This window comes from Delphinapterus leucas, chromosome 16 (genome assembly GCF_059928025.1).
Source record: "Delphinapterus leucas isolate spDelLeu-1000000601 "Yukka" chromosome 16, BTC_Dleu_Yukka2, whole genome shotgun sequence".
Taxonomy (NCBI): domain Eukaryota; kingdom Metazoa; phylum Chordata; class Mammalia; order Artiodactyla; family Monodontidae; genus Delphinapterus; species Delphinapterus leucas.
The window spans coordinates 3970022-3991189 of NC_143144.1; the positions used below are offsets into that span (position 1 = coordinate 3970022).

The 21168-nt window shown below is 50.3% G+C and overlaps 1 protein-coding gene across 2 annotated transcripts; it reads left to right on the plus strand.

The window, feature by feature from the left end:
• Window positions 1-1745: 1745 nt before the first annotated feature.
• RHOU (ras homolog family member U) lies at window positions 1746-15363 on the plus strand. Of its 2 annotated transcripts, XR_016388008.1 has the most exons (4): window positions 1746-2330; window positions 3885-3943; window positions 9235-14210; window positions 14957-15359. XR_016388008.1 is itself a non-coding variant. In XM_022553173.2 (3 exons), the coding sequence occupies exons 1-3, from the start codon at window positions 2078-2080 to the stop codon at window positions 9688-9690; spliced, it is 768 nt and encodes a 255-aa protein (XP_022408881.1). In that variant the 5' UTR covers window positions 1746-2077; the 3' UTR covers window positions 9691-15363. The 2 variants fall into 2 exon arrangements, 1 of the variants encoding a protein (XP_022408881.1); XM_022553173.2 differs by having other exon boundaries at window positions 9235-15363.
• The last annotated feature ends 5805 nt before the right edge of the window (window positions 15364-21168 follow it).

A 21168-nucleotide genomic window follows, 5' to 3' on the forward strand; every position in this document is an offset into this window, starting at 1 on the left:
GTGTCCTCACAAACGCAAGAATTCACATCAATTCTATTTCCTGTAAAAATGTATAGTGCATTTATAATCGTATATGCTGCAGTTAGAGTATATTCCTGAGGGGAGAGAACTTCCATTTTGACCAGGTGTAGGTGAGAGAGCCAACCCCCATCTAACAATACTATGTGTTTTATGATGGAAAGAATAACCACAAACTACCGTCTGGCTTCAAGAAGCTATATCTAAACTCTGTGACTGCTTTGCTACTGGAACCTTCCGGTGCTGGGGAGAGTGGGAAAGTTCAGATGGATACCAGTAGTATACTGCATAGTAAGCACGTTACTGGTGGCCATTCCTACACCTGGGTGGCTAGAAATAAGGTAACTACATGTGGGAACTGAAAACCACACAGATACATCCCATCAGGGTCAAGGCTCATTCTTTGGGTCAGGCAAGTGCAAGTTTGGCCCCTTAAACTTTGCTCCCTTGTCTCCTTCCTTCCCTCGCCTTGGTCCTGGCTCTGTATCCATTAAACGCAAACGAAATGTCTCCCCAACTTTACTTTACTTTGGCTTGATCCTCAGAATGTCCACTGCCACATCAAAGCTTCTCCGTATGAGAAGTTAGAGTTGAAAGAGATAGTGGGATTAATTGGTGGTGGTTAAAATATATGATTTTGAAAAATTTACAAAAACATAACCATGTGTTCACACTGCTAGGGCCCCCAGGGCCTTGGAGAGGTTGTCTGCACATGAGGGGCCATGGATTCAAGCCTCCAGCCTCTTGGTAAATCCACCTCTGCATTCCAACTACAGCCACACTTCCAAGGCTGAGTTTATCACTCTGTCTTATTTTTGCTTTCAAGGACACTGGGTAAGAACTCAGGCTCTGGAGCCAGACTACTTGAATCCTGGCACTGCCAATTGCTCGCTTGTGGGAACTCAGCATTTTATCTAATATTTCTGTGCCTCAGATTTTCTCATCCTATACCCATAAGATGGGTATAAGTAATGATAAGATGACAGGAACTAGCTCATGCCGAGTGCTTACCAGTGTCTGACACGTAAGAAAGGATCGATGTTTATTAGCTACTGTAACTTTTATTATTAGTATCACCATTCGTGTTCACAGTATGTGCCTCTTCTCACACCACAGTGCAAACCCCGAGGAGCCTTTGTGTCCGGACTAGGCCCAGAAAGTCTTCCCTGTCTTTCCGGATGGATTGCTGACTAGATGTAGAGGAAGGAGTCACAGATAAACGGATTCCCGCCCCCCCCAACCATAATACTAACGTCACCACGTTACATTTAAGCAAATGTAGGAATTGGAGCTATAAAGACATTTGCTGGTTCAGGGCACGCCAAAGAGAAAGTCACACGAGCATTAACAAAGGACCTGACGTTCTTTTGCTCTCAAACGATAGAATACATTACTTTGGAAGAAGAAAAATCACACGACGGGCAGCGGCTAGACCTTAAACGAAAAGTTGGCTGTTAATTCAGCCTCCTTCCGACGACTGTCCCCCAGGCATTTCACTGCCCCCCTCGGGTGCAGCGCTGTGGCCGAGGAGGCCGGGACCGCGTGGAGAAGGGGGCGAGGGGCGCAGGGCCCGGAGGAGCCTGGCCTCCGGCCGCGTGGGCGCAGGAGGCGGGACCGCGGGCCTCTAGGCGGTGGCGTCAGTGTCGGCGCCGGGAGGAGCTGCCCTCTGCCGGCCCGGCTCCTCGGCGCCGCCCCAATCGGGCGTCCGGCGGCCCCCCCGGCGGCTGTCTGTGTCCCCCGCCCGCGGCCGCGGTCCCGCCCCCCGCGCGCCCGGCTCCGGCTCGAGCGCAGAGCGCGGCGCGCAGGCGGGGGCGCTGTGGGCCCGGCGCAGGGAACGAGCGGCCGCCCCGCCTCCTCCCCGCGCCCGCCCCCAGCGCGCCTGGCCGCCGGGAAGCGGGAGGAGACAGCGCGGGGCCCCGCGCCGCTCGGCCCGCAGTCCTCGGCCGCGGAACGGAGCCGGCGCCGCGCGAGCCCGAGTCCAGCCCGAGCCGCCCGGCCGCCTTTGTCTGCACCTCGCGCCTGGGTCGGGGACAGCTCCCCCCGCGGCGGGCGCGGGCCGATGCCCCCGCAGCAGGGGGACCCCGCGTTCCCGGGCCGCTGCGAGGCGCCGCCCGTGCCGCCCCGCCGGGAGCGTGGGGGGCGCGGGGCCGGGGCGCCGGGGGGCCGGGGGCGCGCGGGCGGCGCGGAGGGGCGCGGCGTCAAGTGCGTGCTGGTCGGCGACGGCGCGGTGGGCAAGACCAGCCTGGTGGTGAGCTACACCACCAACGGCTACCCCACCGAGTACATCCCCACCGCCTTCGACAACTTCTCAGGTGAGCGGGGCCGGGGGCGGGGGCCTGCGGGGGGCGTGGGGCCGCGGGGACCGGGAGCCCTAACCCTGGCGCGGGGAGCGGCGGTCGCCTCGCCATTCAGGGGCAGACGGTGGGGTCTAACAGGTCGCGCCCAGGTGGCCTGGTCAGTTTCCTGGGTAGAGAAGTTGCGTCAGGTCGACGTTGCTGGCGCTGCTGCCGGGTTTCGATCGGAAGGTGACGCGCAGGTGCCATTACCTGTGGCCCGAGGGTCCGTCCTTTCCTGTTGGTGGCTCCCCTCCCGAGGGCGTCTCCACTTTTAAAGAGCTGCGGAGACGGGGGAAGAGAGTGGATTTAGTGGAAATGGCACTAGAAGCACTAGGGAGGGCCGAGGTTTGGATTAAACCTGGAGAGTAAACACAGCTTCTTCCCTCCGAGCACCAACGCTTCCCCTGCCCCCGCTTCCACCGCCCCCATGGGCTCTGTTTCTGAGTCTTAGTATCTTTTCAGTATCTCTTTAAGCTACTGAAAGCTCTTATGTGTACAGTGCTATGTCATTTGGTTTGGTAGCTACCAAGATAAAGGAGTCCTTACTCTTGATTTTTCAAGTCTTTTTGAAATTTAAGAAAAAGTTAAAATCTATGGAAGCTAGGGTGAAACACTTTCTCTGTTTTTTTTTTTAAAGCGCACACACACACACACACACACACACACACACACTCACACACAAGCTTCTGTACCTTTTGGAAAGTCATGGTGGCAAGGACTTGCTTTCATCCACCTGTAAGGCACCCTAGGTAAAGCAGTGCTGTGCTACTGGGTTTCCCACCTAAACGATATTGTTTTTTTCCTTTTTTTTCCTCCTCCCAACTGAGTAGTGTAAAGATGTGTAAACAATTTAGAAAGTTGTATTGAGACAAAACGGAGTACTTCATTCAAATAGAAACCTCAGAGCAGCGCCCTGATGCAAGCCCCTCCCCAGATACCCCTTCCCAGTGGAAAGGTGGGAATGGTTTTGTTTCCTTTCCTTTTCTCTTTTAATCCGCTCTTTGAGCTGACATGGAGAGATAAGCTGTGCCCTCTTTTATAAGCAGGACAACGCGGGCAGCCTGTGTTTGCACGTGTTCTCAAAACAAGCCACACTTTTATGATAAACCCCAAAGTCACCGAACGTTTCCCAAGGGAAAGCAGAATTATTTGTGAGATTTTCCACTGACTTAAAGCTGCAAGGTTGGTTCCCACTTACCCCCCAGTGTAGTTTTTGGGTTTTTTGAAACAAGTGTGACAGGAAAATAAATCTTCTGGGGCTGGGAGAAAAGCGCAGGCCCTTCTGGGTGCCATCAAAGCTTCTGGCCTCCTGCCTTCTCTGGGGCATGGAGCGAATTGCCCGCCCTGCAGGTTTGGGTGCAGAAATACCTCACGGGCCTCTTTGTTTTAGGCAAGTCTTGAATTCACTGGGGACCCAGAATAGGAGCTGAAGGGTTTGGAGTGAGAATGGTCATACAAATTAAAACTATCATACTTCTGGAAAAGGTTAAAAGAGACCCCCCTGACAGTCCTTTTGGTCTTATTTTTAAGCTGTGGTTTCCGTGGATGGGCGGCCCGTGAGACTCCAGCTCTGTGACACTGCAGGACAGGTCAGTATCACATCGCTGCTCAGTGCTGGGCGAGGACAGGGCCTTTTAAAGCCCTTCACCCCCGCCCCAGCTGGGCCATTCTAGAGCCCCACCCCCACGTATGGCCCCTCACAGAGGGTGGTGGTGGGGACACAGAGCTCCGTGCCAATAAAACAGGGTTTGGCCCGGCTCTGTGTGGGCAGGACAGGGGAAACAGGGTCAAGAGAGGTTCTTATCTTCTGGGAATTTCGGATCTTATTTACTTTCTGGTTTTTATTAAAAATTATCAATGTTGCTTTGTGCTCATTTCTCAAAGTAAGTTGGCCGTAGCTTACGACCATTTTATTAAAGGTCAGCAAGCCAAATACTTAATAAACTTACTCAAGAAGAAGATGGAGTTCACGTCAGTAAGTGTTAATGTTTCCCTTCCTGAGCATGGTTGGACTTGCTGGGGTTGCTCCCATCCCTTGAAGCAGAGATACAGCGGCCCAGCCTGTCCTGAGCTGGAGGAATGAATGAGCCGGGACCTGATCCTTCTGAATCGCGAACATTTATTCCTGTCTTGGCCAGGCACTTGGACAAGACAGCCAGGGAGCTGGTGGGAAGACCCGGTGTGAGGTCCCCTTTGGGGTGTCCCTGAAGAGCTCCAGGGACCCCGGTCCCCCCGAATGGTGCTCACGTCACTGAGTTCTCACCGTGCTCTGTGAGGGCCCAGGGTGCCGTCTCTTGAGTTTGCCAAAGTGACAAGTTACTAAGCATATAGTCTCTCCAGCACTTGAGAAAGTGCTGGGGTACTTTGTTGACAGGTAAAAGTGCCCACTTCACTTCTGAGGTGTCACACGACCATATACATTAAAGAAGAAGCTGGCTTTCCAGTGTCCCCAAGAGCCTCCTCCACACCAGGGCTTCTCAGTTACTCACCCACTTGGGACAGCAAATCCAGTCAGGGCTTTGTTTTTCAAACCTCGATGTGACACAAGACTGGGCAGCCTTGATCCCCAGCAGAACGCTGGTTTGGCGGTGGCCACGGTGGCACACGTCATAGCCAAACCTCTTCTGCTCTGTCCTTACCCTTCCACTGGGGCTTCCCAGTTCCCCCTTTATGGGGAGCAGAAAAAACCAACCGGTCTGCATTTTCTTGCCTGTGGAAAATAAAAATCAAAGAACACAGGCTCTTCTAATATTTAATCTTTCTGGACGCCCTGCTGCTATTTATAATGAAAGCTTAATTGCTTTGTATAAAGTGAGAATGTTTTTCCTACCTCGGGTCAGATTTTCTGATGTTTAAAATGAAGACAGGGACTTCCCTGGAGGTCCAGTGGTTGAGACTCTGGGCTTCCAACGTGGGGAGCATGGGTTCGATCCCTGGTCGGGGAACTAGGATCCCGCATGCCGTACAGCACGGCCAAAAAATAAAATAAAATGAGGGTCGAGTAGCACCTCCATAAACAGAGGCCTCCCTTTTGTAGCAAGATGTGGCAGCTGAACAGCCCGAGAATAAGACAGAAGGCAGGAGAACTCAAGACACCAAAGGGTGTGCTTATCTGGGACCCTTTAGGGAGGAGCAGGCAGCCCAGTGCAGGCAGCTGCCCACCGCTGGCTCGCCTGTCAGGTGTTGGTTCTGCTGGCAGACATGGCTTCCCGGGCTGGGGTTCCCTGCCTCATGCCTTCTCGGTGCCTGGTACAGAGTGGGGCTTCTTCACGGTTTGTAGAATGGATCAATCAATAAATGGAGTGCTGGGTCCTGGGGGAGGCAAACTTAAGTCATGGGCTTGCCGCTCAACAGACTTACAGTCTACCTGTTAGTAGAACTTGTGAAAGAAACCAGTGAGGTTACAGGAGGAGGACAGCAAAGTCAGCTCAAGGGGGCAGGATGGGTAGACCCAGGAGGAAAATCTCTGAGCAATTTTGAAAGAGGAATAGGTCTTTTACCAGGAACACTATGTAGAAATGATCCTGAATTATCAAGAAAGAATTTAATTTTTTCCTTAGTAGGGTCTGTTTCAAAGTCAGGGCATCAAGAGAATCATTTTAAACGTATTTTCATGGAAAAGGTTCATAATTCGGGAAATGAAAAGGTTTTGGTGCAAGTTGGTAAGCTTTGGTTTATTTGGAAATTATCCTTCTGCTCTCCCAGCAGTTATTCTTGTTTGTTTGTTTGTTTTTTTGAATAGATCCATTGTTTTATTTATTTACTTATTTTTGGCTGTGTTGGGTCTTCATTGCTGGGCGCAGGCTTTCTCCAGTTGCGGCCAGCGGGGGCTGCTCTCCGTTGCGGTGCGCGGGCTTCTCATGGCGGTGGCTTCTGTTGTTGCGGAGCACGGGCTCTAGGCACGCGGGCTTCAGTAGCTGTGGCACGTGAGCTCCGTAGTTGTGGCTCACGGGCTCTAGAGCACAGGCTCAGTAGTTGTGGTTCACGGGCTCAGTAGTTGTGGCTTGTGGGCTCTAGAGCGCAGGCTCAGTAGCTGTGGCGCACGGGCCTAGTTGCTCCGTGGCATAGCTGGATCTTCCCGGACCAGGGCTCGAACCTGGGACCCCTGCATTGGCAGGCGGATTCTTAACCACTGTGCTGCCAGGGAAGCCCTCCCAGCAGTTTTTTTGGTTGAGATTCACAGTATTTCTTACCTGATTAGTAAGTATGTCTAATTGTGTAAGGAATGAGGCCAACCGTCTACAGATTTGTAGAAAACCAGCTTCAAAAACTATTTGTGAAAAATACACAGCTGGTGAGATAAAGTCCGTTTTTTCCCTCTCCCCAAGTATCAGTATTTGCTTTGACCATAAGCAAAGCTGGGTAAGGTGGTAGTCCTTTCCTACCCTCCCTACTCCAGATCTGATAAACTACCTTTTAAGGGACTCGATTTGACACGTGCCATATTCCCTTCGTGTTGTCCCAGCCCGTGGCACTGCGCCCACCCCCACAGGCAGTTGTCATGGTAGCTTCCTGAGGACATAGCGACTGGAGCGACCTCCTTTGCAAAGTCCCAGAGAATGTGAGCACCGGTGGCCGTCGCCTAGGGACCAAACGCAGGTTTCACATAGCAGCTGAGAGCTGGGTAAATAACTAGAAATCGCTTCTTGTGCCTTGGAGTTTTCTTGTTGGGGGCTCAGTGAGCATGTAAGATGTTAAAAGGAGTTTTTAATGCTGTGGAAATTTCACTGTGATCAATTTCACGCCAGGTGAAATTGATCAGACTGAAAGAGAGTGACCAATAGCAGGTGAAAACTCTTCAGCCTTCTGAACCATGAGGCACTTCGGGAAATCTTTATACTTAAAAAAAAGAAGAACTCCGACTGCAGCTTGACTAGCACTGCTGTCCAGGGGCCTGTCAATCCCACCCGGCCCTGCCCTGCCCTGCATCCCAGGCACATCTCTGGGCCTCAAAACATGTTTCCTTGAGGGTCCATTACAGTTGGCCTTATCACACGTATGTGTGCTGCATTTATTTCAGCAGATAGCTAAGATTTCTGGTCAGCAGGATTTAATTTCTGCCTTGCTTCCCGAGTCCCTCAGCCAGAACCTCAGAGGTCCGGGAGCCAGATTGCCAAAGCCCAGTCACGAGGCCTGGGCCTGTGCTCACCTTTCTTTTTACTGGTAACGCAACCCCAGATCGAGGGCCCAGCAGGTGCGATGACTGCCAGCAGCGCGGGCAACGCCTCCGTCCTGTGCTTCTTCCTTGCAGGCCTCCGAGAACAGAGGGAATGTTTCATTAAAAGATCCTCGTGGCTGGGCCGTGGGCCACCTGGATGGGTTTCTGTGTTTCTTCTTTCAGCACGAAGTTGGCACTAAGAAATCCAAGGCTTTTTTTCTTCTTTCTTCCTTTTTAACTTTTGCATATAGAAGTCGGAGAAGTGGCAGTGACACGGAGAGATGCCGTATTCCTTCCCGAGGAAGGACTTTAATATTGGTTGACTTTAATATTGTTACTTGGTTGTTGCCCCACAAACTGAAATACGGAGCCTCAGATGAGGAAAGTGAACTCAAATAAGAAGATCCAGGCTTCCCTCATCCCTAGAAAAAGGCCACAGATGCTGCATAACATGCACGCAAATAATAGTTCGTAAATGATCATACGTGTCAACTGAGCGGCAGAAACCTGGGTGACGTTTACGGAATCTATGTGTCACCTTATGCCGGAGGATGGTTGGCACCCACATATAGAAATTTCAAATAGAAATGAGATGATGTAAATGTTTTCCTAGAAGAGAGATGAGTGAAAGCTTTCAGTTAGCTAAATATGGTGCTGCAGGGGACTCTAGGGTGTTTGATATAAAGAAACACTGATTTGGAGACAGATGTCCCTACAAGGGCTGAGGCCATGTCTGTCTGTCCCCAGCCAAATCCCCTGGAGTCTGGTGTCTGATGCGTGGTGCCTCGAGTCCCACATGCATCTCTGTTAGTGAGTGAATGCGGCACGGCCTTCAGCAGCGTGGTGGGTGGTTGGTTTATATAATCAACTCTAACTTGTTCCATCCAGTTCTCTATCCCTCAGAAGTTGGGTGGGTACACCCTTTCTCTGGTTCTTTATCCTCCCAAAGCATCGTGCGTGGGGGCCTCTGGGATTCATGGAGAGAAAAGAAGGGAGGGAAAGTAAGAGAAAAGGAGGGAGGGAGAAAAAGATAAATCGAGAAGTGTTATATCCAGCAAGTGTGAGACTGTATTCACCAGTGTTGTATGTGACATTGAGAGGCACACATTCTCTGGGTCCCTAATGAGAGTGGCCAAGTCCAGGTCCTCAACTCCAGACCTGTGTCTGATTCCCATGATTCTGCACCGCGTGTGCCCTGAATGTGCCCTGGGTGTGCCCAGCGCAGATGGGATGGAATAGGCATGGCTCATCGCTGCTGTGAGGATGGGCAGGGATGGGTCCTTACAGAGGCGCTGGGTTCACAGACTGGGGTTCCCTGGAGTCAGGGTGGAGCCCCGAGGATCAGCGTGGGTACTGGGTACGTTTTAAGAGCCTGACTAAGTACCAGAGTTGAAGGAGTGGGTCTGAGTTACTCTGTGCTGAAGCCTAGAGAAAGTAAATTTTATTTTGAGAATCCATCTAATTTAAGGACCTTTCCTATGGTAAATTGCAAGTAGGTCTAGAGCATCAAGGAAAACGCTGAGCACGTCGGGCAGGTTTCCAGGGGCTGGGAGCATTGCCCCACTTGGCAGCAGGGGCCTTTTGAGGACTCTCGCTCTTCCTTCCATCCCTCGTGGGCTTTCTGTTACCTGCCAGACCCTTTCCAGAAAAATGTTCAAACGGTCTTTGTGCTGATGAGAACTGATGTAAAAGATAACGTTTGGGTGCTTGGCTCGCTTGCAGGATGAGTTCGACAAGCTCCGGCCTCTGTGCTACACCAGCGCCGACATCTTCCTCCTGTGCTTCAGTGTCGTGGGCCCCTCCTCCTTCCAGAACGTCAGTGAGAAATGGGTGCCGGAGATTCGCTGCCACTGTCCCAAAGCCCCCATCATCCTCGTGGGGACGCAGTCGGATCTCAGAGAAGACGTCAAAGTCCTCATCGAGCTGGACAAAGGCAAAGAGAAACCCGTGCCCGAGGAGGCGGCCAGGTTGTGTGCTGAGGAAATCAAAGCTGCCTCCTACATCGAGTGCTCGGCCTTGACTCAGAAGAACCTCAAAGAGGTCTTTGATGCAGCCATCGTCGCCGGAATCCAGTACTCGGACTCTCAGCAGCAGCCCAGGAAGTCCAAGAGCAGGACTCCGGACAAGATGAAGACCCTGTCCAAGTCCTGGTGGAAGAAGTACTGCTGTTTCGTATGATGCTGGTGGGGCCCCGACGGGCTGTGTTCCGACGAACTCCGCACTAGAGGCTATATTAGCTGAAACGACTCCTTTGACCATGTAGAACCTGTATAGAGAATGCGCGTGTATATGGATTATAGGAGATGCTCCAATGTATGTATCCTTTCTCGCCTTTGACCTTCTCGTTTGTTTGAGCCGAGGGATGAGATACTTATGCAAGAGATTTTTGAAGTAAGTTAAGCGTTTGTCATGACTCTGGGAATTTAGAGCTCTAGACCTTTGGATTAATTTATATCTAATATGAAAAGTCACCTCAGATCTGGGCGTCCAGAGTGAAATTTTGCCACGAGATAATGCACAGAAGAACAAAGAGGAAATGGCACAGTTAGCTGTCCCTTGATTGAGGGCCAGCTACGGTCAGAGTAACTCTTAGCTTTGAAACCTCATACTTTTCCCCCTTTTTTTTTAAGGAGCAAAAATCTGAGAAAAAAAAAGAGAGAGACCTCTGCCTATAAAACCTCAAATCAGTCACTTTGGTTGTATTCTTATACCTGGTTCCTTAAGATTTAAAAGCAACCAACAAAAAAACATGCCACTAACTATGGTGCTGTGTAGACCAAAAAGGAAAAGTTGTTGATGGGAGTTTTTCATCCTGAGACCGTATCAACAGCCAAAATGCCATGAGGAGTGTAGCAAGTGATAGCTCTGTTTTCTTTAGGGAGTGATTCGCGTTGAGCTCAGAGCATGGTATTTGCTGTCATACACATGAGCCAAACTGCCTGAACCTCTGTGATGACAGCGCTCAGGAGACCTGTCGGGGTTGTTTCTTACCTTCTAGGCTTCCCTTGCCCCATCTTCAGGGGGCGTGAACCCTCTTGCAAGGCCTGTAGCAGGCAGATGTTTGGGGGACACAAAATGTCCTTATTTTCCTGAAGTCAGCGTAAAGGTACTTCTTTGTGTACGCACGCAAACACGGATATAGAGGTGGCCATTCTTCCTTCTGATTCAGACTTTTAAACAGTTAATGGGAAAAAATGGGGCCCCAGAAACAGCTGTGAGGGAAGCCTGGCTTCCTCTTTTAACACTTTCTGGAACAGATCTCTTTTTGATGATGCCTTGAGATGTGATTCTAGGTGGATCTTCACACATTTTGGAGCCCATGTTAAAACATGAGCGTCTCTTAGAACCTATTTTAATATGAATGTCTCTTGAAACCTATTAAAACAGCCAGTGAAATCCACACATGCCTTTCAGGGAGCTGGTGATAGAGACAGCGCCTCCTGTGGGATCGGTGGTGGCAGGGACCGCAGCACCCTTGCTCAGCTGTCTCCTCACTGTGGAACAGTCAGAAAACCACAGATTGGTGACATGTTTGTGTTCTTCCAGGTGGCGGTTTTTAGGGCTTCATGTTCTGGAGGGGAAAAGTACCTGAAGTGCCAGAGAGCAGTTTTACTCTGGGATGGGGCTGCTTCTGAGATGCCGAGAAGTAGCTGAATGCATCAGATTGTGACGTCAGGCTTGCAGTGGTGATGCAGATCTACCAATATCAGTCAGTAACTGGGGAAATCTCTGTAATGCCAGCAGGTAGAGGAGTTTATCCTTCTGTGGGTCTTGTCCTTTTTATGTTAAAAAAAAAAATCCAATTTGTGTTTCTTTTTACAGAAAGTAAATGATCAGACTATAGGTTACAGGCTTCTTTTATTTCTATTAGTAAATAAAATTAACTAATTTCCTTGTTTAAAAACTGAAAAACATGCTGTTTATTATTTATTTTTCAGCACATTGAAATTGATATCATTGCTTCCTGAAGCGTTTAGTTACATCCTGAGTGGATAAAATTACTTCATTTGTGGAAATGCCCCAAACTTACCTAATGAAATGTGTTCGAAGCTTGGTGCCTGGCTCACCTACCCGTGAGCTTCCCAGACGGGGCTCTGCCTGCCCTGGTGTGGAGTGGGTGAGGAAGGGTTATTTGACTGGCAAGTGATTTCAAACAGTATTTTTATAGTAAAGCAAATGTCATGGAGTAAAATGCAAGTTAATTTTTAAGACTGAACACAAAACTTGAAAGAAATTTTATGCCTGTGACAGCATATGGGGCTCTTCTTGGTCCCCCGGTGGAGGGGGGAACCTTTGCCACCCTCTGCCTTTAGGGCCAGCGGTTGGTGAGGAACACCTCTGTGGTCCAGTTCCAGAGCTTTACTTGTGTTTCATTTTCAGCCCCGCTTGATGCAGCCTGTACTATTAGTGCGAAAAATCCAGAAGGTTGACACTGAGATGCAACAGGTTTTAATATGTTGCCAAATTTATAGAAGAGTAAATGCACAATTGTACTCGAGGTTTTCCTCCATTTTTACTTCTTGGTGAAAATAAAGATTTGGGCAGAAAAGTTTTTAAAAGTATGTGCTCGAGTTAAATATAAATTTGATTCACTTCAGAGCTCAGACGTTGTTAAACTTACAGCTTGGTATCGAGGAGGATGTTTTATCAGAGTTGTGTTTTGGGAAATACCCTAGCATAAGTCCCGCGGTGTAGGCCCGTCATAATTTAACAATACAGGGTCCTCTACAACTGTCATCTCTTTTCACCATGTGTGTAGAAATGAACCTTTTGTAATGTTGATCTCTGTGCTTGACACACTTATGAGAAACCACCCACCTCTTACACAAGCCCAGAGGAGGGCAGGTCTTCTCCCCAGTTTTCTAAAAGGAACAGCAGGTGCAAAGGCCCTGAGGCAGGTTACCTGGTGCCTTACCAAGTCATACTTTTCTGTTTTTCCATCATGTGGCACGCAGGATCTTAGTTTCCCAACCAGGGATCAAACCCACACCCCCTCCAGTGGAAGCGCAGAGTCTTAACCACTGGACCACTGGGGAAGTTCCCATACTTTTCTGTTTTTAAGTGTAAATGATGTTGAGCAGAACGCTCTCCTTGAAGATGCTCTCCAGGAGGTGGTAGGAAATAAATTCTGACTTGTGGCTCTAACGGCACCTGTGTTTTCTACCAAAGAATTTCTTTGGGAGTGAAGAGAAGTTCAGGGGTGTGGAGAAGCAGGCCCCTGAGGTGTGGTGGGAATGCGTCTGTTCAGGGTGGGGTTTGAGAATTCCGGGTTCCATCTGAGATGAGCACCCTGTGGGTCTGTGTCTGTGATGGGCTGTGTGCTGACCTCCCTGTCTGTTCTAGGAGCCCAAGTCCAGGCCCAGAGCAGCAGTGAGCATGGGGTGACGCTGAGGTCACAGATATGCCTGGGCTTCCTCCTGTGGGGACAGGGCTGCCCTTCTCACAGGCCGTTGGTGTCCTGGGTGAGAGCACAGGTGCACACATGGGGTAAACGTCTGCAGTGGCCCTGGGAGGAACCTGGGCTCCACCAGCTTCACAGTGAAGGCCAGCAGGGTTCCCCATCTGCAGGGGGTGGACAGCTTTCCTGGTCCTTTAGCGAAGGACAGGCCTGTCTCCTTCCTTCCCCACATCACCTTCCATGTCAAGGCTACGACTCTTTTGTATCCACTGACCAGTCAACCACAGTGGACTAGAAAACTGGGCAGAGAGCCACTAGAACCACCGCCCACCCGCATGTGTCCTGGAGTGCCGAAAGCCAGCCAGCCAGCCAGCCTCCTGGCCCCCACTGGCCTCCGAGAGCAGCCTGACCCTTGCCCAGAGGCACCTGGAAGTTTCTCCTCACCCGGCCCCAGTCCGACCTCCCTTATCTGGGTCAGGCCTTCCCGGGGTACAAGGACAGAGCTCCCAGTCCCTTTAGAGGAGTTCGGGCGTCTTCACAGAGATGTTCACATGACCTGAAAGGAGATGAGGGGAGAAAAGTTTTCTAAAAGGAACAGCAGGTGCAAAGACCCGGAGGCAGGCAGAGGAATGTCTGGCATGTCCTGGAGGCCGGTGTGGGTGTGGACAGAACAGAAGGAGTGCAGGGAGGGGAGGGGGTCAGGGAGGGGAATGGGAGGGGGAGGGGAGGGGGAGGGGGAGAGGTTAGGAGGAAGCCATGACATCAGGGAGAGGCAATGGGCTGGGCCCAGCAGGCAGGCTGTTTGGGCTTGAATCCTGGCTCTGCCGCTTACTGGTTGTGGTTCCTTAAGCAGCGTAACCTCTTAACCTCTCTGTGCCTAAACTTTGGAATCTGTAAAGGGGATAAGCATGGCACCTGCCCCAATGGGCCCATGGAGTTATGAGTATGAAGGGCTGGTGCCCTGTAAGCCTCAGGAAATGTCCACTCTGACCGGACTTTTTGGTAACGTCTTCCTGGCAGGACGCCCAGTTGATCAACTTACACCTGGCCCCTGAAGGCTTTCTTCTTTATCTTTGTTAAATTTTATGAGGCTTACGCATTTTATGCCTAATAGCACATTCATTTTTCAGTTTCCACTCGTTTTTATAGAAGAGAGAAGTCCTTCAATTATGCCAGGCCTGGCACGGGCCGAGGGGATGAGGGGTGCGCGTGCCAACTCTCCACCCCCGGCTGGAAGATGGGAAGACCGAGACAGAGCCCTGAGGCGGCCTGGAGCGTTGGGCGTTGGGCGAGGCTGCAGGTGAGTGGGGGGCCCAGGGCCCTGCATTCCTGCCAGGGCTGGGCCTCCCTCCACCCCCTTCACACGGGGAGGCCTTGCTCTCGTTTTTGTGAACTGGAGCCATTTTTAGAGCCCCTGTTTATCAGAGTCACCAACTGCAATGTCCCCTGTCACCCCAGGCAGCACCCACCCCTAACAGTAAAACCAGGGTCTGCACGTGACAGAGGCGTGTGGGTGGGGTCGATGCTCATCCCTAAAAGGAGACACATTTCTGGGCAGCATCTCTGCTCAGGCCCTCCTAATGTCCCACGTGCACTTCAGAGCTAACTTGCTGTGTTAGTTTCCTGTCACTGCTATAGCGAAAGACTGTAAACTTAGTGCCTTAGAACAACGCAGATTTCTCACTACGGTCCTGGAGGTGAAATTCTGAAACGGGTCTCCCAGGCTGAAGTCGAGGTGTGGCCGGGGCCGAGTTCCTCTGTGGAGGCCCTGGGGACCCATCCTCTCGCCTCTTGCAGCTCTGGGCGCTCCATGGCTCGGGGGCTTCCTCCACCTTCAGAGCAGTGATGGTCTCTTAAGTCTTCCTCAAGTGGAATCCCGCTGACACTGACCCTCCTACCTCCTCTTCCACATCTCAGGGCCCTTATTTTGGTGTTGGGCTGACCCAGAGGGTCCAGGGTGATCTCATCTCAGGGTCAGGGGATGGGAGATCCTAATTCCATCTGCATCCTTAATCCCCCTTTGCTGTGTAATCCACGTGTTCACAGGATCCAAGGCTTAGGGGGTGGACATCTCTGGTGGCCACTCTGCTGACCACCCTCATCTCCCGGAGGTCGGCTCACGGCTCCCTGACACCCTCCTTTGTGTGCCCCTGTGCTCACAATCTACCACCACGGCTGCCACTGTCCAGACTAGAAATCGGTCATCAGCCCAGACTCCCTTTCCTGCACGTTCACATCTGATTGGCCACCAGGTCCTGTCTGTTGGGTGTCATCGTCATCGTCCTCCCCCTTCTGCCACAAGGGTTCTGTCCCCTCCTCCAGCCTGGCCTGTCCGGCCTCTCTCCATGGCACCCGCAGGCCAGCAGGATTCCCCCCCTCCCTTTTTAAAAAAATAAATTTATTTATTTTATTTTTATTTTTGGCTGCATTGAGTCTTCATTGCTGCACGCAACAAAAGCTTTCTCTAGTTGCAGCGAGCGGGGGCTACGCTTCGTTGTGGTGCACGGGCTTCTCATTGCGGTGGCTTCTCTTGTGGAGCATGGGCTCAAGGCACCGTGGGCTTCAGTAGCTGTGGCACATGGGCTCAGTAGTTGTGGCTTGCAGGCTCTAGAGCACATGCTCAGTAGTTGTGGTGCACGGGCTTCAGTAGTTGTGGCACACAGGCTTAGTAGTTGTGGCTCGCGTGCTCTAGAGCGCAGGCTCAGTAGTTGTGGTTCATGAGCTTCGTTGCTCCGCGGCATGTGGGATCTTCCCAGACCAGGGCTCAAACCCGTGTCCCCTGCATTGGCAGGTGGATTCTTAACCACTGTGCCACCAGAGAAGTCCTTTTTCCCCCCTTTTTAAAATAAGCAAATCTTTTCATGACGCTTCACTTCTAAGAAATGTTCGGTGGTTCTCCACTGCCTATAGCACTGATCTCCAAACATTTTATTATGCCTCCAAATTTTGCAGACCGCACACGATAATAGTTGTACTTTTACTATTTCTACCAAAATGATAAATGATAAAAAGCCCATGTCATTATACTTTTCAAAGCCTTTGTGAATTCAAAAATGATTTTCATTTGATTTTATGTCTGGTAATACTTTCAGCTGATACTAAGTTAATCACAAAAGCATCGACATGTAATTGCAAAGCAGTTCATATGTGTGCAACGTTATGCTGCGCGCAAGGCTCCATGTATCTGTGGATCCTTCCATCCCGTCATTAATGCCGTAGCTTCTCCGGGCTTTGTGGCCCTCAGGTGGGGAACTACAGGTCTGCGAAGATTCTCCTGCTCTGGATCTCACCTCCTGTCCACTTTGTGTGTCCTGCCCGTGCCCCACCTGGTTCACACCCCGGGGCCCCTGGATGAACCCTGCACTCTTCTGTGCCTGCACGCTGGTGCACTTCGCTCCCAGGGTGTGGAAGCCCCCTGTGCACGTGTCTGCATAACCAGCCCCTCCTTGGTCTCAGGATTGATGCCACGTTCTCTGATGAGTGTTCTGATGCCCCCTGCAAGCTTGCTTTTACTCTCTTTTGGCAAAGAGAGCACACTTCTTCTAAAAAACAGCTATTACAGCTTGTTCCAGCCTTCTCTGACCCCTAACTCTGGAGAGGGTGCCCTCCACCTGCTTTTACTACTCAGGAGAGGGCCCAGGACACCGGCCACATGGCTCTTCTTCCTCCTTTGCCTTCTTCTCTCTGCTAATTTGCACATGGACAGCATCTGCTTTCTTTCTGCTGAATGTAGTCACAAGAGTAAGACAAAGCCAGGGCTTCCCTGGTGGCGCCGTGGTTGAGAGTCCGCCTGCCGATGCAGGCGACGTGGGTTCGTGCCCCGGTCCGGGAAGATCCCACATGCCGCGGAGCGGCTGGGCCCGTGAGCCATGGCCGCTGGGCCTAGCGCGTCCGGAGCCTGTGCTCCGCAACGGGAGAGGCCACAACAGTGAGAGGCCCGCGTACCGCAAAAAGAGTAAGACAAAACCAACACCCAATAAAGGACAGTTGCGTGTGTGTTCAGGTGTTAGGGATGCTATGATCTCCCGTCACTGATAGTTGAAGGCCAAGGCGAAGGTGGTCCCCAAGGATGTGAAGGGCAGGGCCTTCAGGGTGTCACCTTCACACAAAAGTGAATTATTGCGTGAACACAAAGTGGAACTAAGCAGAGAGACCAGCTCCGTGGCCAGCAGAGCTTGGGGACCACCTGCCTGAACTCACAGCCACGTGGAGAGGGTTCCAGGCAGGTTCGGTCGCAGTCTTGGTCAGAGGTGGGCAATGTGGGCTGCACCCTCCTTGGCTTCACTGGCTGACCAGGGATAGACATGCCACGTCCTCCCCAGTGGGGTGAGAGCTGCTGGGGGGAGCGGTCACTGACTGTGAGTATTTCTGGCCCCATTGACAAAAGCACCTCTACTGGGAAATGGATGAAATCTTGTCCTTTCTTGATATCATTAACCGTCTCCCTTTATTCTTCAGGACGCCACAAGCAGCTTTACTGTGACCTGGCATCTCAGGGAGGTCTCCAAAGTGGGGGACTGCACCCATCATGCCAACTGCCAAGTTTCCCTTCCCAAGACCCTAGTAGAGTGACTTCTGACCTGAATTGGGGAGAAAAAACGTACTAAAAATGCTGATGTAAATATTTTACATCTTTGCCTGGTTTTACAGAAGGTGCAGGAACATTCTCCACAGGGCCGTTTCTAGCATTTCCCCTCAGCCAAACAGCTGGACATGTAACACTCATTTAGCAGCTGGTGGTGTTGCTACGGAAAGCATCCCCAAGGGCACGTATTCTTCTTGTCCTGCTGCTTTGGAGCCTTTAAACTTCTGGCAAAAAGAGAACTTAGACGCTCGCGTGGACCCCTCAGCACACGAGTGTCGTAGTAGCATGTGCATCAATCACACTTTGCTGTGTGCTGGGTAACGGTTGGTTCAGGTTTTAACTTTAAGGCGAGAACCAATATTGTACCTGGCTGTTGGAAGGAGACTGTGGTGCTTTGGAAGCTAATGTCACACCTGATGTCCTACCACGGAAATCAGGAAGCCTGATGCTATTTGATTTAGACTTCACCAGACTCTGCTAGCTGGGCCCGGGTTCCAGTTCGAGTTGACTCAAATATCCAGAGAGGCACTTGTTAGGAATTTAGAACTCTGCTGTCTAAAACGTCACCAACCATAGCAATGACAACGGAAACAGTTTGGCTTGCATTTATTCATCAAAGGTTTAATTGGTAAAAATCACACACACACAATCACTCAGAACCCCCAGACTGCCCCCTCCACTCTGATCCTCTCTCCACCCGCCATCCCTTCCCTCTCCCCGTCTTCCTGGTTTACTGCTTTTCATTCTGGACGAAATCTCAGGCCAGACCACAGAGGCAGGAGGGCTGTACACGGGCTTGTATTACTCATTAGTGATGGAAACCAGACCTGGCCACTGATAAGTGGGTTTTCAAAGCATTTATTTGATCAACACAGTTTACCTCCTTTGTCACTTTATTTCAGGATCTGAGGGAAGAGGATGGGTGAGGCGGGACTGCCTTTGGGACAACCTCCCGTGATCGGTCCTCACCCAGGTTAGATAGTCTCCATGTCAGCAGGAGCCAGGCCCTCGTCTGCAGCACCTCACCTTAGCCCCCCAAATTCATCGGTGCTGCTACACGTCAAGTGTGTCTATTTCAAAATGGAAAGAGTAGAAGGAGGTCAATAATTGATTAGCTGAACAACCATTTAGGTAAAGCAATTGAATTTTTTCTTGTAAAATGTAGGTAGAGGAGACCAGGGAACAGAGAGGTTTGACAAGAGGAGAAAATGTTTCGGAAATATCATAATATCTGAAATTTATGAAGCACATTCATTTCCTGAGCATGAAGAATGTTTTACTTATTTCTGTAACCTGTCTAAATCTTCTCTTGATCAAGCTATGATATAAATGAATACATACATACAATGTCTCTCCTAACTTCATTCCACCCATGATGGGCACGCATTAGATTGGTTGCTATTATTTTTATATTATTTTATTTTTTTATTAAAAAAAAATTATTGGAGCTTCCCTGGTGGCACAGTGGTTGAGAGTCCGCCTGCCGATGCAGGGGACACAGGTTCGTGCCCCGGTCCAGGAAGATCCCACATGCCTCAGAGCGGCTGGGCCCGTGAGCCATGGCCACTGAGCCTGCGCGTCTGGAGCCTGTGCTCCGCAACGGGAGAGGCCACAACAGTGAGAGGCCCGTGTATCACCAAAAAAAAAAAAAAAAAATTATTGGAGTATAGTTGATTTAAAATGTTGTGTTAGTTTCTGCTGTACAGCAAAGTGATTCAGTTATACATATATATGTATCCACTCTTTTTTAGGTTCTATTCCCATATAGGTCATTACAGAGTATTGAGTAGAGTTCCCTATGCTGTACAGTAGGTCCTTATTTGTTATCCATTTTATATACAGTAGTGTGTATGTGTCAATCCCAATCTCCCAATTTATCCCTCCCCCCCTTCTCCCTTGGTAACCGTAAGTTTGTTTTCTACATCTGTGACTCTGTTTCTGTTTTGTAAATAGGTTCATTTGTACCATTGTTTTAGATTCCACATATAAGCGACATCATGATATTTGTCTTTCTCTGTCTGACTTCACTCAGTATGACAATCTCTAGGTCCATCCATGTAGCTGCAAATGGCATTATTTCATTCTTTTTTATGGCTGAGTAAGGTTCTATTGTATATATGCACCACATCTTCTCTACCCATTCCTCTGTTGATGGACATTTAGGTTGCTTCCATGTCCTGGCTATTATTGTAAATAGTGCTGCAATGAACATTGGGGTGCATGTATTTTTTCAAATTATGGTTTTCTCTGGATATATGCCCAGGAGTGGGATTGCTGGATCATATGGTAGTTCTATTTTTTAGTTTTTTTAAGGAACCTCCATACTGTTCTCCATAGTGGCTGCACCAATTTACACTCCCACCAACAGTAGAGTGTTCTGGTTGCTACTATTTTTAGAGAAAGAAACAAAAATACTAATTTTCTAAGGAAGGGACTGCATGAGTTAGTGGTAGAACCCTTACTCAGCAAGGGTATTTTAAGCCTGAGTTTCCTTTTTCCCTTTCTGCCCTTGTATAGAAGATATAGAGGGGCCTTTAAAAACCCCAGTAGGGATGTACTAATTCAAGGATCTATTTCTGTATAACAAGCTACCCCCTCACTTGGCTTAGGGGCTTCAAACAATAGCTGCTTATTTGTTCTTGGGATCCAGTGGGTTGACTGGGCACAGCTGGGCAGTTCTGCTGGGGTCATGTGCAGTTGTGAGCTCCCCCGGGGAGACGGTCTAAATAACCCCCGAGTCTCTCTGTGCCCTCCCATCTTCCATCCCGAGTTACTTTGCAGTGTGGAGACTGACTTCCACAAATGAGTGTGCAAGGGCTTATCAAGCCTGTTTGCACTGTGCTTGTTAACGTCCATGGGTCCAAGCAAGTCCCAAGGCCAAGTCCAGAGACAATGCGGGTGGGAGGGGCAGGGGTTGCACAAGTACAAGACCGCCGGGAGGGGGTTTCCTTGGGGCCCACCAAGTGGACTGATGTTGGAAAAGGAGGATTTGAGGCTGCCAGGGCTGGTGCAGCCCATCGCTCACGTCTATCCTGAGTGAAGTGTGGTGGAGAATCCAGCTGGTACGGCAGCTAGGACTTCTGCTGATAAAAGGTGTACTTGTCACCCATGTTGTTTTCATTGGGGTCAATTCAAATGGGTGACACAGTATGTTGCCTTAACTCTATACTGAATCTTCTTCCTCTGAGGGGAGAACACCTGCTTAAAATGGGTGAAAATTGACCCCTGGCCCAGTGTGCGGACAGCTGGATGAGAGAGAGTGTGGATGTTTCCACTGTTTCCATCTGCCCCCTTTTGCAGCCAAAGTGACAGATTTCAGCTGCATTGGGACAAGTAGAATAATGTAGAGCACAGGGTAAATGAAGCCCTTTAAAAAACCTTATAGTAAGACTGTCTCCATGGGGGGACTTCCCTGGTGACACAGTGGATAAGATTCTTCACTCCCAATGCAGGGGGCCCAGGTTCGATCCCTGGTCAGGGAACTAGATCCCACACGCACGCCGCAAGTAAGAGTTCACCTGCCACAACTAAGGAGCCCTCCTGCCGCAACTAAGACCCCGGGCAATAACAACAACAAGAAGAACCTATCACCATGAAGAGCATGATTGAAAGTAGTAGATTCTAGACAGAACTGAGACCACCCTGTCCCCTGTCCCAGGGCAGCAGGGCCGGG